The following is a 15038-nucleotide window of genomic DNA, read 5'->3' as shown; positions in this document are numbered from 1 at the left end:
GAAGTGGGGGTTTTTAAAAAATATATATCTTTATTGATTTCAGAGAGAGGAAGGGAGAGGAAGAGACAGAGACACAGAAACATCAATGATGAGTCATTGATCGGCTGCCGCCTGCAAGCCCCCTGCTGGGGATCAAGCCCAGAACCCGGGCACGTGCCCTGACCAGGAACTGAACCGCGATCTCCTGGATCCTAGGTCGATGCTCAACCACTGAGCCACACCTGGCCGGGCTGAAGTGGGGTTTTAAGGTCCAATGTCCTGCACATAGTACACTGACAGATGATGTCCACAAAAACAGTAGTTGAGAACTATCCTTTAAAAATACTAGATAACAAAGCAAAGCAACAAAAGGCCTACAAGTCACAGATCAAGCCAAAGATCTAAAAAACAGCTCAAGTATAATTTCTGCTGAGGAGAGCAGTACGTGTCCTGAAATCACACTCAGCTCTGCCGTGCTTTCTAATCAAAACTGTAATACTGAAATGACAAGATGAGACACGAGGTGGGAAGACAGAGCAGAAGTCAGCGAGCTGACGAATGAGACGACAATCTGAGATCTAGCACTGGTTCAATCAGCGGGACAGACCAAGCATCCCTCAACTCTCAAAATGAAGGCACTCGTCCCAGGACCACGTCTATGCTATGAAGGTAAAATAAGAGTTGACAGAAAGCATTATGAGAAAAACTAATCTACTTTTGGCTATTCACTCCGCCTCCTCCTATTTACTTATTCAATCTCTCCACCACTTAGGAGGCCACTTCTCCTCTCACATTTGTGCTCCTGTTGTGTGTAACTAGTGTAAGGGGGACAAACCGGGTGGCACGTGATGGGAAAGACAGGTGGGTCTGGGATGCAGAGACCTGAATCCAAATCCTAGGATGACCCCCACCCCAGTGTGTGGTCAGTAAATGAGAATGCCACTTAGCTAGTAAGCTAAAGTGCAGTAAGACAATATCCAGAAAAATCAGCATGCAAGGACCACTCAAGTGACAGTTATTATCATCAGTGTCATCAAGGAACCTTGATATAAACATGCTAGTGTGCATGACAGCGTGAGATGTCATGTACTGGTTCATAATGAACCAATGAAGAAAGAACTAAAATTATTAAGAAACTAAACACAAAATACCCCTAATAATAATAATATATGAACACTGTTCTCAAAATGTTCACACTGGACAAAGGCAGTCATGGGAAGTAACTGAAATTCTTTCCTTCGACTCAGAGAGCCTTTCAAGATGAGAATTGACAAAAGTTTCTTCTCCACTGACTATGGGGGGGGAAATCCTATTTTTTATTTTAAATTTTTTGCAAGGAGTGAAGAAAAGGTGTGAGGCGCACTGGCATGAAATGAGGCAGTAGAAACTAAGAGTTAAGAAGGGTATGAGAGCGGAAACATCAGAATCAAGTACAGTTGAGAAAACCATGGCTGCCATCTCAGGGCCTCATCCCTGAGAGAAAGTACGAGACGATTAACAAAATATTTACGATATGCTCCAGTCTGACCAACAGCGAAGGTTCACGCTGCTCGCTTACCATGTGGACACAGAATGTCTTCGTTAAAGTTTAATTCCTCCTCCTCTTCTTTTCTTTCATCCTTTGGTTCATCTAATCAAAAGAAACACAGATAGTAACTGCTCTGGCTGCTGTATTTAAAGTTCAAAGTAGCAGAGGTAACTCCGCACAATTCTGAACAAAGAAAAACCTTACAGCATTCTCAACATTTGGCCTGAGTGATTCCTACACAGTTCTGCTGAAAGTGTGATATTTCTTTCCCTTAAAAGGGAAAAAGAATCTCCGAATGGCAGTTTCACGTTTTAAAGATTTAGGTTATGCAAGAAAATGTGCCTTTTTTCAAATTGAAAATTAATTTACATATCCTTCCATTAATTCTAGTCAAGGTATTCAGAATACTGTGTCATAAGCCAAGTTAGTCATCCACATGTCATGTCATTCTCACCCACCCATTATTTGAGGGGTTGAAGAGAAAGCTTTAGAGGCTAATGAAACAAAAACTTAACCTTTAATGTCAAACACATAATAAGAACTTTGCTTTTCCTGTTAACATTTCCCTTCCGGTATCTACTTTTCTTACTTGCCCACACTGTATCAACATCAATCTGTAGCTGTGTATAGTGGGAACATGAAAAAATAAAAGAAGTCCTAAGTGCCAGGAGATAAGGATAGTTATCCTATCCATGGGTTTTCCAGGTTAAGTACATAATACATTTTACACACACACACACACACACACACACACACACACGTTCAAGTAGAGAAACGAGCAAAGGAAGGGGATGACCAAGTAACTCTGTCACCTCCTCTCTCTCATACAGGCACAAATACAAGTAACGTCTCAAATACATGACGACGTCAACCTCAGGGATGACTGTGAAAGGTAAGCCTTGACACTGCTATGTCATTTTTCATATATGTCAGACTGGAGAAAAGGGGTGTGGCGGATGTACTCTTCACATTGATGAAAGCATGTGGAAACAAGCCCCCGCTAAAATTCCTGGAGGGAACTTATCAACGTGTCAGTTTACTGCATTTATATATGGGTATAATTCTCTGATCCAGCAATTTCTAGGAATTTATTTAAACTCTTCAAATTTAAAAGTGTTAAAAATCAGAGCTTAAAATAGTGGCTTTGGTGTTTTTACTTCCTCAAAGAGGTAGTGATATGAGAGATCCACAACAAGTAGGATCTGAATAACATGCTTGAATGCAGAAAATGCAAAGTATTTCAGTAAAATGGTTAAGAATATTAAAATGATAAAAATATATGTATGGAGATACTAATATTTGGAGATAAGAAAATTAAGTAAAATAACTGCTTATGGGTTACCAATCATACCTCTGAATTAGTAAACTGATCAAACCACTAGTTTCCATTTTAAATCTAAAAATAGTTCCTATGCCTTAATTTCCATTGATATCTTATAAAATACTGGTTAAAGAATTAAGTTTAGTGGTTTACTTAGGCTAACATAATTTCCTATTTGAAAGCACAGCTTCAAAAAAGCTCAGAAACCTTTAAAAGGAAAAAGCTGTCCAAAAGCTGCCTTCTCTCCTGGAAGTACAAGCTCCTTTACTTGATGAGGGCAGCCTGTAAGCGTGGCAGACAATCTATAACCAAAACATCCTGAACTCACAATATACTATGCAATCTGCAGCAGACTTACCTTTCTGAAAAACTGCGTGTGATTAACGAGAGAGGCCCTGAGTGCAAAGCATGCCAGGTTATAAAGAATTCCTCACATGAGCTGCTGAACCTTTGATCCTTGCTCGATTTCATTAGCTTAAAATTTTTTATTTGTTATGGGACATTTTTCAGAGCTTTAGATTTCATAAAAATTGTCTTTAAAATTATATGGATGGGAAATAAAGCAGTTTACTAAAAGCAAATGTTTACGTTTTGCGGCAGAATTCGCCACACGCAGGCACAGCTCTCACAGTACCTTTATTCAGGGTGTTCCCGTTCACCTTCCCGTTGCTCTGGTCCGTGTCCCCATCTTGCTCATCCAGCTGTTCAAGAGCCAGCTGGCGCCAGCTGCGCAGGGACGACTTCCCCACCCAGAAGCCCTCGCTGCTGAGGAACAGACAGAAGGCGAAGTCACGGCGTCCCGTTTCCCAGCACCCCTGCCCTTCTTTCCCCGTCAAGGCCACACCGAAATGAATGCCGCATATTCAAAATGTGCCGATGGGTACACAATTGCTTTAACCCGAGTCTTCCTTCTGGACGTTTCTACTCCTCACTGCTGAATTTCTTAGTTTGTCTCCATCCTAAACCTCACCCTGCTTCTAACTCTCATTTACATTCATGCCAATCACCCCAATCAACTGGCTGCTTCCTTCCACTTTCATTACTGTTCACAGCTATGTACAGCTGTGCCTCGAAGCACACAGAGGCACTCACATATATACAGCCGAGTCTATACATAAACACACATTTAGGGGACTCAGTGGGCTGTTTGTGGAATGACCAAAAATGGTGAACTAGATTAATCTTTGTTTGGGAAATCTACAACTTCCATCAAGCCCAGACATAATAAATGCCGTCTGAGTCTATTGGATGCGGAGCCCAGAAGGACTCCACGGAGTGGGGCACAACATGCTCTAGAGGACACTGATGTTCCTTTCTTTCTTTTTTTAATTGAATTTACTGGGCTGGATGTTTCTGACAAGGATGCTCTGCCGGGTACCATTTAACACACTTCCTTCCCTCTCTGAGGCGGACACCCCCAGGCCTGGCTGGCTGATTTTCCAACTAAGCCTTCTGGAATTCCACACCACAGGCTTCACTGGGCCTCAGATCCACATCTCTGTGTCTTTCTAACAGCCGGACACAGTCGCCAAGGCTGTAGGCTCAGCTTGCCTTATCTTTGCCACACTGGCAATCACTGCAGAACTTAACGTGGCTCTGCTGCCCACACCATCACCCTTCTTTCCTCAAAAAACCCCAACTCCCTATTAGCTAAAAATAATCAGCTGCTTGGTTATTACGTTTTAAATTTTTTTAGTTTATCATAAACAATACACACTGGAACATACCCCTTTACTGTTGCTTTTAGCAGATTATTAACGGTTTTATAATCTTCATTTAGTTGGTTCTTCAGACGCAACACGCGGCAACGTTCTACTACACATTCCTTACACAGGGCTTTCACTAGAGGCAGAGAGAGCGAAAGAAAATACAGTTTATTCACACATAGGTTTCCTGCTAGGAAAATGTAATATTAAATGTTTAATAGCTTCACGTGAACACATCAAAGCACAGAACACGAAAGGGGAAAGAAAAGGGCCCAATTTAAATCACAGTTCCAAGAATCATATGAAATTTGATTCTTTGAAAGACTGTCTCATTGCAGTTTATTGACTGTAAATCAAAAACATCAATTTAGAAAGCAAAACTGCAGATGAGTATAGAGAAGGCTTGAATCAAGAAGTTAAATGTCAGTTTTTATGCTAAGTAAGTGGTACATGATCAGAAAATAGCATTTAACTTAGGGAAAAAGAGGGCAGTGGTGGTCATACAATTGTATTAGACCCACCTATAGACTGGGGGGGGGGGGCTGTGGTGCAAGTTAGAAAGAAAACCGTTATGAGGAGAGGTAACAGAACCAAATAGATTATGGACACTATGTGGTTATTTACAGCTCTATATTCAGGGTAGAATCACGCAGATTTCATTCATAAGCTAAGTAACAATCTACAGATCTCACAGGGAGTTTAAGTACTTTGAATTAAAAAAATTTTTATTATTATTATTTTTTTTAAAGAGACAGAGAGAGGAAGGAAGAGAGGCAGAGAAACATCAATTTGTTGTTCCACTTATTTTTATGCATTCATTGGGGATTCTTATAGGTGTCCTGACCAGGGACCGAACCTGAAACCTTGGCATATGGGGATGCTCCAACTGAGCTATCTGGCCAGGGCTCAAGTACTTTGAAGAGTAATGTATAAAGAGACAAAATACTACCAGATGATCTTCTCAAAAGTATCCTATTTGTCTGCTTTGAGAAAAAACAATGAAACTCAATGAGCAGTATCAGTTTCTTTCTTAATATTATAAATATACCATGTATAATGCTGCTTAACTTCTACTTCATTTAGCGAATCCTTTCCACAATGTGAGGAACATTTGGTCTAGCTTAGTTTGGGTCCAACAATCAGAAAGACCATATGGTGGGGCCTTACAGCATTGCTTTATTTTAAAGCAGAGAAGACATCTCGAATTACCAGTTAGTCGTGGTCCTCCTCCATATCTACTGTAGAAAATATCAGCTGCATATTCAGATATTCTCTTCATAATCGATATTTTATCGGGATGCAGCTTGTCATGCGAACAGAGGCAGGCATGGTTATCGATAGGCTTGGTAGGTGTCGACTCGTCCAACCACTTCTGCAGCCACTCGAGAGAGACAAATTCATAGGGCTCTGAGGAGGAAAACAAGGGGAAGAGCCTATGTATTTTTACAGCTTTCTGACTAAGTGATACATCCATTTTTCTCAACAGACAACGCAAACTCTGTCCAAAGTTAGCAGAACCAGAATCATTGTTGAGGGAAGGTGTTTGCTGAGTATGACACCGAGCTCCATGTAACTGCCCCTATTCTGAGTTCAAGGAGCTGTGTGAGATGCTGCGCGTGACAGGGCGAGCCTGCCCAGTGCCCTAGCAGATCGGCTGGTATTATTAACCACATTCCACAAAAGAGGTATCCACAGAGAGAAGTGTCTTGCTTGATAACACAGCAGAGCTTTGATCAGGACACCGGGATTGTTGACTACAAGCCACGCTCCGTGCTGGCTGGCAAATCATATCACCTCACCCCCTACCGAGTTTACTCCAGAAATGATTTGCAGAAACCCTTTTTCATCAATACATGATAGACATCTGAAAATTAAAAGAAGCTTGACTGAGTCCTAAGCTTGAAATTAACCTCATCAGCCAGAATCACACTTTTCCAAGCCTGTTTCAACCACTGAACTTCTTCCTCCAAGATGATACGGGTATGTCGATGAAAAGGCATGTGATTTCCCCATCCCAATCCACATCGTGATCTATTCATTGCATCATTATATGTTTCCAGAAAATAAGTGATTTTAAACAAATTCCAAGATGGAATATACTAGAATTGAATGATCAATTTTGAAGTTGTAAAAATTAAGACAAAACCAAACACCTCAACATGAGTTTTAACTTGGGAGAACAGAGTGCCTGAGTTCCCTAAAATTAGAGATAAAGGGCCAGCTTTGATTACTTACAAAGATCTCCAGTGAGTCCCAGCATAAAACATAGAAGAAAACATACAGAGGTTCAATTTATATATTTATATTATATACTACTTCTGATGAGATCTGAGGAACAGACAATTCAATTCAAAGCCCATTCTGAACAATTTCTTACTTCTCTGAGAGTTACAAATCTAGAACACTAACTCCCATCTTAAGTTTAGCATAAAACATTTCAATGTTTACAAAAACAAAATTTGGAATTACTGGATCCCTTATTTGTGCTAAAATTGCACATCAAGAGAGACTCCTTGCCGATCAGCTCAGACGCAGCTGCAGAGGAAGAGTGTGTGACTACAAGTGGAGACCCAGGTCTAATCCAAGTTCTGCCACCAAGAAACTGAACTTGAGCAAGTCACTTAAACTCTCCATGCTTCAGGTCTTTTATTTGTAAAATGAAGGTAATAATACCTGCCTTCTACCTACCTCATGGGGATGTTGTTGAATGTAAAAGATAAGATATGTGAAGCATTTTGAGCTTTTTGGAAGAAAAGAGATATAGAAAAGTTAATTATATATTCACACAATATATAAAAGAGGAGACCTTAAGATTCAGTATAGGTAACATGGCTGTGGCTTTTCACAATATATAATGCTATGGTTAATTAAATCTAAGACCTCTCAATCTCATTTGCCACTTATCAAGTTTAATCTGGCAGGGATAAAGTACACTGGGTATCTACCTTAAGAGTGTAAAGACACATGATCCCTCTCTAAGAAAGCAAAATCAAAGTATTTGACCTTTTCCCAAATATAGTCACACTGATTAAAATTTTTAGTAATCTGCCCAGCCGGGCATGGCTCAGCAGTTGAGCACTGACCTAGGATCCAGGAGATCGCACGCAGTTCGATTCCCGGTCAGGGCACATGCCCGGGTTGTGGGCTCGATTCCCAGCCAGGGGCGTGCAGGAGGCAGCCGATCAATGACGACTCTCTCATCATTGATGTTTCTCTCTCTCTCCCTCTCTCTGAAATCAGTAAAGACATATTTGAAAGAAAAAAATTTAGTAATCTGAAGGCTACTAAAGGAGGGAAAACAGGATTGTGACACAGAGCAACACTCAAGAATAATTCACCAGGTGTTCTTATTTCCCCCACAGCTGGGGAAGGGTGAGTAGAGGACAATATCTGCTATTGCCAACTGAAAAAAATAAGCTGTAAGAATCTTGACCTCTGTAAGAAATTTAGGGAAACTAAAAGAGCAAAAAGCATTCCTCACCAGGGAATGTCTCCTGGATTCAAAGCCCAGGGTGACTATAACCCTGGCCCATATAGTAACGAACAACAGGACTCAAAGGCAGCTAGTTCAAGACATTTCCCAATCCCCTACAAAAAACTTCTGAGTGAAGCTTATTGTTTTGTTTCAATGTACTATATGAAGAGTAGAAAAATCACATGTGGTTTTATAGTAAGAAGAGGAAGGAAGAGGGCAGAGACTGGGCCTATAATTCTGGTGTAATTCCACACTCAGCCAGGTGTCCAGATTTCGGGTGCCAGTTTCAGTGTGCTGGAAAACCCATGGAAGTGACTGTGGTCACTCACAGAGCTCTTTCTCTCTCTCCATTTTCAATCTCCATCACTATAAAGAGTCATATGAATCTCTGCCCACAGCTTCCCTGAGAATGAAGGTCTGGCATATGTCTCAATAGTTAAGGCAGAGTCTGCTTTTGGAAAGTTTTTACACTACAGATGCTTCTGCACTAGAGAAAGACTCCTGGCAGGTTCTCAAAGATGTCCTCTACTTTTCTGATTCATAAACTACCTAAGCATCGCCTTCCAAGGTGTGGGTAAACCAACTTACCAAATGGCGATGAGGACTCTCTTTAATTATCAATTTGAAGATAACAAACTGTGTAAAACCTCAGCATTTGATAAACCAGCAAAACAACTGTTAAGACATTTACCAAAGGGAAATGTACATTTTGTTTCAAAGTTATTTATAAATTTTTAATGCCTGGATTTTGAACACAAAAATTTTCTTTTGGAAAGTTATGAAGTCTAGAAAGATTGAGTCATCAAAAATATTTAAAATACTTTATCTACAGATAATTTAAGACTATTTAGAGATAACTTATTTCCATTTAAATAAAAAAGGCCAAAAGGGTTCATGTTCCCCATGAGGCTTCTATTTTAGGATAAGTGACTCTTCTTTAAATATGTTCACAAACAGAGATTCAGAAAGTGTAAAATGGAAGACTTTGGCCATACAAAAACATGGTCCCATACAAGTGGCCATATAAAATCCCATCAGCTTTTGGATTTTACAACATTTTAGGACAACATGGACTTTTAACTTAAGTTTACTACAAAAACTTAAGAAAAACTGTAAGGCTCACAATTTGGTAAAAATATTAACAAAGCTATATTCTAAAAACATAAGCACAGTCCTTATAGACTGAATGAAAGAGCCAAGAGAAGCACAAGCATGTGTGAACTTGACGCATAACTTTGGACCATGCAGTTTGAAAGAGTTGGTCCAAAGAGCACTTTACTATAGACTTAGTAAGTCCCCTTCTCTTGTCCAGTAAATACTGGAAACTGAATAAAGTTCAAAAACCAGATTTCCAGGTCCCAACTCCTATAAGTGAATTTAGAACTTTGAATCATATGTTCATTTCCAAATCAGTTCCAATAAAATTAAGGCCAGTTTAATTCTTTAGGATAATCCCCAACCCTTGGATAGAGTGAGATTAACAGGTTACAAAGAAAGGTCAAAATCAAATTAAGATGTCATTTAGAAAGAACTTTTAAAAGGTATGCCTCCAGATTTAGCAATTTATATTTATCTTTTGTTTAAAGTTATAGCAGTAATGGAAAATTAAGATCATCAAAAAGACAAAAACCACAAATACAATTATGCTTGAGTATTTATTTTCTAAAATTAGAATTAAACTGCCTCTCTTCTTTAAGTAGAGACTGGGTATGGGGGCATTCATCTATGAAATGACAAAGACAACATATTATCACAAATGGCATACCAGCTTTAAAAAGTCGAAGTTTCCTTTTGAGGCACTAGGTAAACTTGCGTTAACATATACAGCAAAGGGATGAGCTGGATTATGTGGGACAATTCTTATGAAATTAAACGTCAGCAGAACGCTTTCCTATTCTCAGCATACTATTTGATATTAAATTTCAAAGTAATCTAATAGTATCCTAAAAAATAGTACTCAAAAAAGAATGCCTGTTAATACTGTGAGGGTACACAGTGTACAAGGAAACAGAATAGATGAGCTGCCTCTATAGTAACTCAATCAGATTTTTAAGAACAAGTTAATATCTCGCAAAAATAGAAATAGCTATTGTGAGTCATATATGCAGAGTGCTGCCCTAAACTTTATCATTTATTAAGAGCCTCCGATTTTTAAAAGTACACGACAATGAAAATTATATGAAACGCTACACGTCAAGTTATTGCCGGTTTACATAGAATTTCATAGTGTATAAGCTGGCATTAGACACTGGTTAGAAGACAGGGAAGGGAAAAGTTAGTTCATACACATTTGTGAACATAAAAGAAACAAGGCACTCAATGGCAACAGTGCTGTCCCAAAATATCTTACAGACCAGCTCCAGCAGGTAACCTTTGGTACAGCTCCTTAACCTCTTCGTGCTTTGCTTTGCCTTTATCCACACTTTGCTTACGCATCTCGGCCATTTCAACACACCACTCCTCAAACTTGGAATTATCCCGATCTACCAGCTCTTGAAGAAAGGCTATTCAAAACACAAAGGAAAAAAAATAACTTTATCCTGTTTTCAGACAGAGTCATGCTGGTCTCTAAATTATGGTTTCCTTTTCCATTAGAGACACACCCCGAACCTGAAGGCAAAAGTAAAACTGAACACAGATACTAGAGTGTTATCCCCTACCTGGTTGTCCATGACATCATAAGCCAATCAGAATCATCAAATGGCTCAGAAACACAACCTCAAAATACATAGTGCTGCCCTGGCCGGTGTGGCTCAGTTGGTTGGGCGCTGTCCCATGCACCGAAAGGTTGCTGGTTCGATTCCCAGTCAGGGCACATGCCCGGGATGTGAGCTCGATCCCCGGTGGGGGCATGCAGGAGGCAGACAATCATTGTTTCGTTATCACATCAATGTTTTTCTCTCCCTCCCTCCCTTTGTCTCTCTCTCTCTCTAAAAAAAGAAAAAAAAAAAAAAAAAATCAATTAAGAAAATCTATAAAAAAAAAAAAACTATAAAAAAAACTATGGTACTACAGAGCACAGAAGAGTATTAGGTAAAATGGCAACTGAAGAATGCCTTCAGGCCAGCAGCAACTCTTCCTTCTTTTTTAAAATCTAGAAAATTTATAAATAACCAGCTTTAAACTCACAAATACTTTACAAATTAATCAAAATAAAACCAAATCGCTCTTTAGCTACATCTTGATTACCTACTGGATTTTTAAAAATTGCTTTTGCTTTTCTTGGTGGGGGTGGAATGGGGTTCAGTGGAGTAGTTCTGTTAAAGGTTCCTTTATTTTAAAAACTCGCTACTTTAAAGCAAACTTATGATTATATCTACTTTTACCAGTCTTTACCATATGCAATCAACCTATATTAATAGCAATTAAAAGCAATCTGTTCTTGTCATTGACCTCTGAGCATGGTATTCTAAAATATTTGCCTTACACAATCTGGGAAAATCGCTTACCTGGTACCTGAACAGTTGTACTGGGCTTTTCTTGAGTTTGTAGTCTATAAACCAACATGTATGCATTTCGAGAGCAGTGAGTTCCTTTGCCACACTTGGGTTTACGTGTCTGGGACTTAGAAGGTTCTGCTGAGGTAGGGAAATCAAAAGATGACTAAATTAGAATGCCTAGTTTGTTCATTCTTTTATTGGGGGGGGAGCGCGTAAAAGCCAATTCCTTCAGTATATGAGAAATTTTAACATGGATTTAAAATATTAAAAGGCAACACAAATTTAGCAGTTTATATAGTTGTTTGAATCTTTTAAAAAGTTTCATACCCTCCCCCCTTGCCTGCCATATTCCAATTTTTTTAAATAAGTATTTTTTTTTCATAAGGACAAACCTAGAACAGAAAGAAAAAAGTACTGCTACTGAGTTTTACTTTAATGTTAGTCTTAAATTAAAAAAATAAATCCAGACTTAATTTAATTACCAAAAGATACGGAATGGCACATTCAAAACAACTGAAAAGAAACATCAATGAGCAGAAAAGAATTAAGTAGTAAGACAGTCAAACAAAACCAAAAAATTAAATAAGTCACAATTTAAAGCTACATGTCAATTTCATTCCTAGTAAGGATATCACAGTAAGAAAAACTATAAGGAAATGTTAAGAACTTGAGTATTGCTTAGGTAAAGTGGGAGCGAGACTGCTAAATGTCTATAAACACCCAAATGTGATTTAAAAATAGAAAATACTCTACTATAAGAATATAGTCACCACATGAGTATCTGTAGCAAGATTACCCATACGCCTTGAAAGCCAACTCCCAAATGCGGTGCTCCTCCCCGACACCTTGAGAAAGTGGTTCTGACCCATTAAAAAAGAACAGTGGCAGGAGACACACACTTAGCCACATTCCTTTTCTCTTTAGATTCCCCAGTCCAAACCTCACCCCAAAATGACAAATATGGTAAGAAAGTAATGAAAACCTCAGCCAAGATGCCTTCTACTGGAAGACTTGTTCACTCCTTCAGGGGATAAATGGGTATTTTGGCCTAAGAAAACCAAGGTGATAAGAGATCCATACTAGGATACTAATACAATTTCAAGAAGTACTTTTAAAAATATGTATGTATATATCTTTATTGATTTCAGAGAGAGGAGATAGAGAGAGAGATAGAAACATCATCAATGATGAGAGAGTCACTGATCAGCTGCCTCCTGCATGCCCGGCACTGGGGATTGAACCGTGATCTCCTGGGTCATAGGTCAATGCTCAACCACCGAGCCAAGCTGGCCTTTTTGATGAGGAACATCTCATCGCCACAAAATGGCAAAAAGCTTCCTCCCCAGAGGTGCTGCTGCACATTCTAGGGCTGGGATAAGATACTAAACGAGGGGGAACAGATACTGCTTTTGGTGCATAGTCTCCTTGCTATAGTCACTTCCAAAAATAAATTTCCTGACCCAGAGACAAGGACCACAAATCCTACTCTGTTAAATCTGCTAGTCATCATCTTCAGCTTAATGCTCACCATCCTCTCCCACAATTAACCTGGTAATTGAAAATTAAATATTTGCCTTCAAACATGATATTATGGAAACCTCTGGAGCAAGCGGTTTTCTAAAAAAAATATTCAAGCATTGCTAATAAAAGATGTTCAGAGATTTTCTGTTTTTAAGAAATGTAAATATCCTTGATAATCCATAACAATCTTGGGCCGTAATAATTTATTACAAATATTCCGGTTTAAAAAAAATTTATATTTTAAAAGGGCACTCACAACTTAAAGGTTTTACCTAGATCTTCCTCAATCCCCAGTTGTAATTTCTTCCCCTCCATCTTTTCTATGTCTTCATCATTGAACTTATACCATTCACCAGACTGTGGATCTTTCACGTGGGCAATGTAGTGGCCAGAATAAGCACTCACTCCTCTGTGTATGAGGACTGCACTGAGCTCATACACATAGGACCCACCTAGAGAAGGAGAGAGGGAGAAAGTGGAAGAAATTGAGGATAACAATATTTCTTCTTGTATCTAAGACTAAGTTATAATGAATACAATTATTTATGCATCTGATAGAATTCAAAACATGTCACCAAGGATTAAAAAACAAATTTAGACTTACACAATAATGTAGCAAGTTGCTTACAAGCTCTTAAGCAGCTCACTGTATCAGCGCGCCATCCCTCATATACAGACGGAAAGCTAGGCCTTTCTGGGCACCTGGGGCTACAAAGCTACTCTGTACTGTACTTCACCTTCCCGCATCAACTGGCTGGTCACATACTTACCAAAAACCTGTTCACATTCTCCAACTTGTCACAAATATCAATTACACAAACTAATAAAAGATGAGTTCAAAAGTAAATCTCTATTGTAAGAAAAATGTTTTAGAAAAAAAATTGGAGATAAGTCATTAAGAAAACCTGCCTTTCAAAATAGGTGTAGACAAGACAACTGGAAACAACAGGAGAGAAAACATTGAAAATCTAGAATGATTCTATACTCAGATGTCTTCCATAAGCATTTAAAGTTCCCATTCTACGTTATTTATTTTCCTTTTTTTTCTTCTCCCTCCCCTCTCCTCCCCTTCTACTTTAAATAAACAAAGTCTACAAATCACAGCCTGTATATTATGCCAGTGGTTTATGTAAGAAGAGTAGGCCTTATCCATATAGTAATATATCAGCAAATGAACGAACATTTCTATTTTAAGATAAAACAAACTATTTTAAAGTCTGACAAAAGTCTTTTGAAGATTCTAAAACCAATTATAGGAAGGAAATTAAATAAATGTTGGAAAAGATCACTTCTACTACATGTTTTATGATTAAAAATTAGACAATAAGTTCATTAGCAATCCTACAACAGACATAACTATTAATATTGAAACCTGCAGTTTTTTCCTAACAAATAATATCATTAACATCTTTCCATATCATTAACTATTCTTCTAAAAATTATTTATAATAACTAAGTACAAGTACTACACTATACTGGACCACTCCCATACTGGTAGCATCTTACGGACATTATAAACAATAATTATTATCTTTGTAGTAAAAATCTTTGCACGTAACTTTGACTATTTCATCACCATAATTTCCTTAAAACTGTAAGGAGTGAGTCACAAGATAGAACCAATCATTCATTCGACAGATAACAAACATGATGGAACTGTTTTAGGCACAGAGGATACAGGAGTTGACTGAAAGGACAGAGTCCCCACATACTTGTAGCTCAATAGGACACAGAAATGCAGATTAATATCTAGACCAAAACCCACCAAACCCACCCCAACTGAAAATAATTTAAAATACTGGGTAAGAGCCCTGGCCAGTTTGGCTCAGTGGTTAGAGAGTCGGCCTGCAGACTGGAGGGTCCTGGGTTCGATTCCGACCAAGGGCACATACCGCGGTTGCAGGCTTGATCCCCAGCCCCAGTCATGGCTCAGAGGCAACCAACTGATGTGTCTCTCTCACATCGATGTTTCTCTCTCTCTCCCCCTTCCACTCTCTCAGAAAAGCAATGGAAATATATGTGTATATACATCCTTAGGTGAGGATTTAAATGAATAAACAAACAAACA

The 15038-nt window shown here is 38.7% G+C and overlaps 1 protein-coding gene across 5 annotated transcripts in view; it reads right to left on the bottom strand.

Annotated features, from left to right (window-relative positions):
• USP48 (ubiquitin specific peptidase 48) overlaps positions 1-15038 on the bottom strand; it is a 59205-nt gene that overhangs the window by 23066 nt on the left and 21101 nt on the right. For 2 of the 5 annotated variants that reach the window (XM_016214620.2, XM_016214624.2), the window contains exons 9-15: positions 13243-13422; positions 11459-11587; positions 10364-10513; positions 5744-5941; positions 4556-4670; positions 3463-3593; positions 1538-1609 (exon numbers count right to left, since the gene is read on the bottom strand). In XM_016214620.2, the coding sequence (XP_016070106.1) occupies positions 1538-1609; positions 3463-3593; positions 4556-4670; positions 5744-5941; positions 10364-10513; positions 11459-11587; positions 13243-13422 (975 nt within the window). The remainder of the gene's footprint in view (positions 1-1537; positions 1610-3462; positions 3594-4555; positions 4671-5743; positions 5942-10363; positions 10514-11458; positions 11588-13242; positions 13423-15038) is intronic. The other 3 variants (XM_016214621.2, XM_016214622.2, XM_016214623.2) reach the window with 3 other exon arrangements.

The sequence above is a fragment of the Miniopterus natalensis genome, chromosome 9 (genome assembly GCF_054644295.1).
Source record: "Miniopterus natalensis isolate mMinNat1 chromosome 9, mMinNat1.hap1, whole genome shotgun sequence".
NCBI classification, from domain to species: Eukaryota; Metazoa; Chordata; class Mammalia; order Chiroptera; family Miniopteridae; genus Miniopterus; species Miniopterus natalensis.
This window is presented reverse-complemented; position numbering and strand designations above follow the sequence as displayed.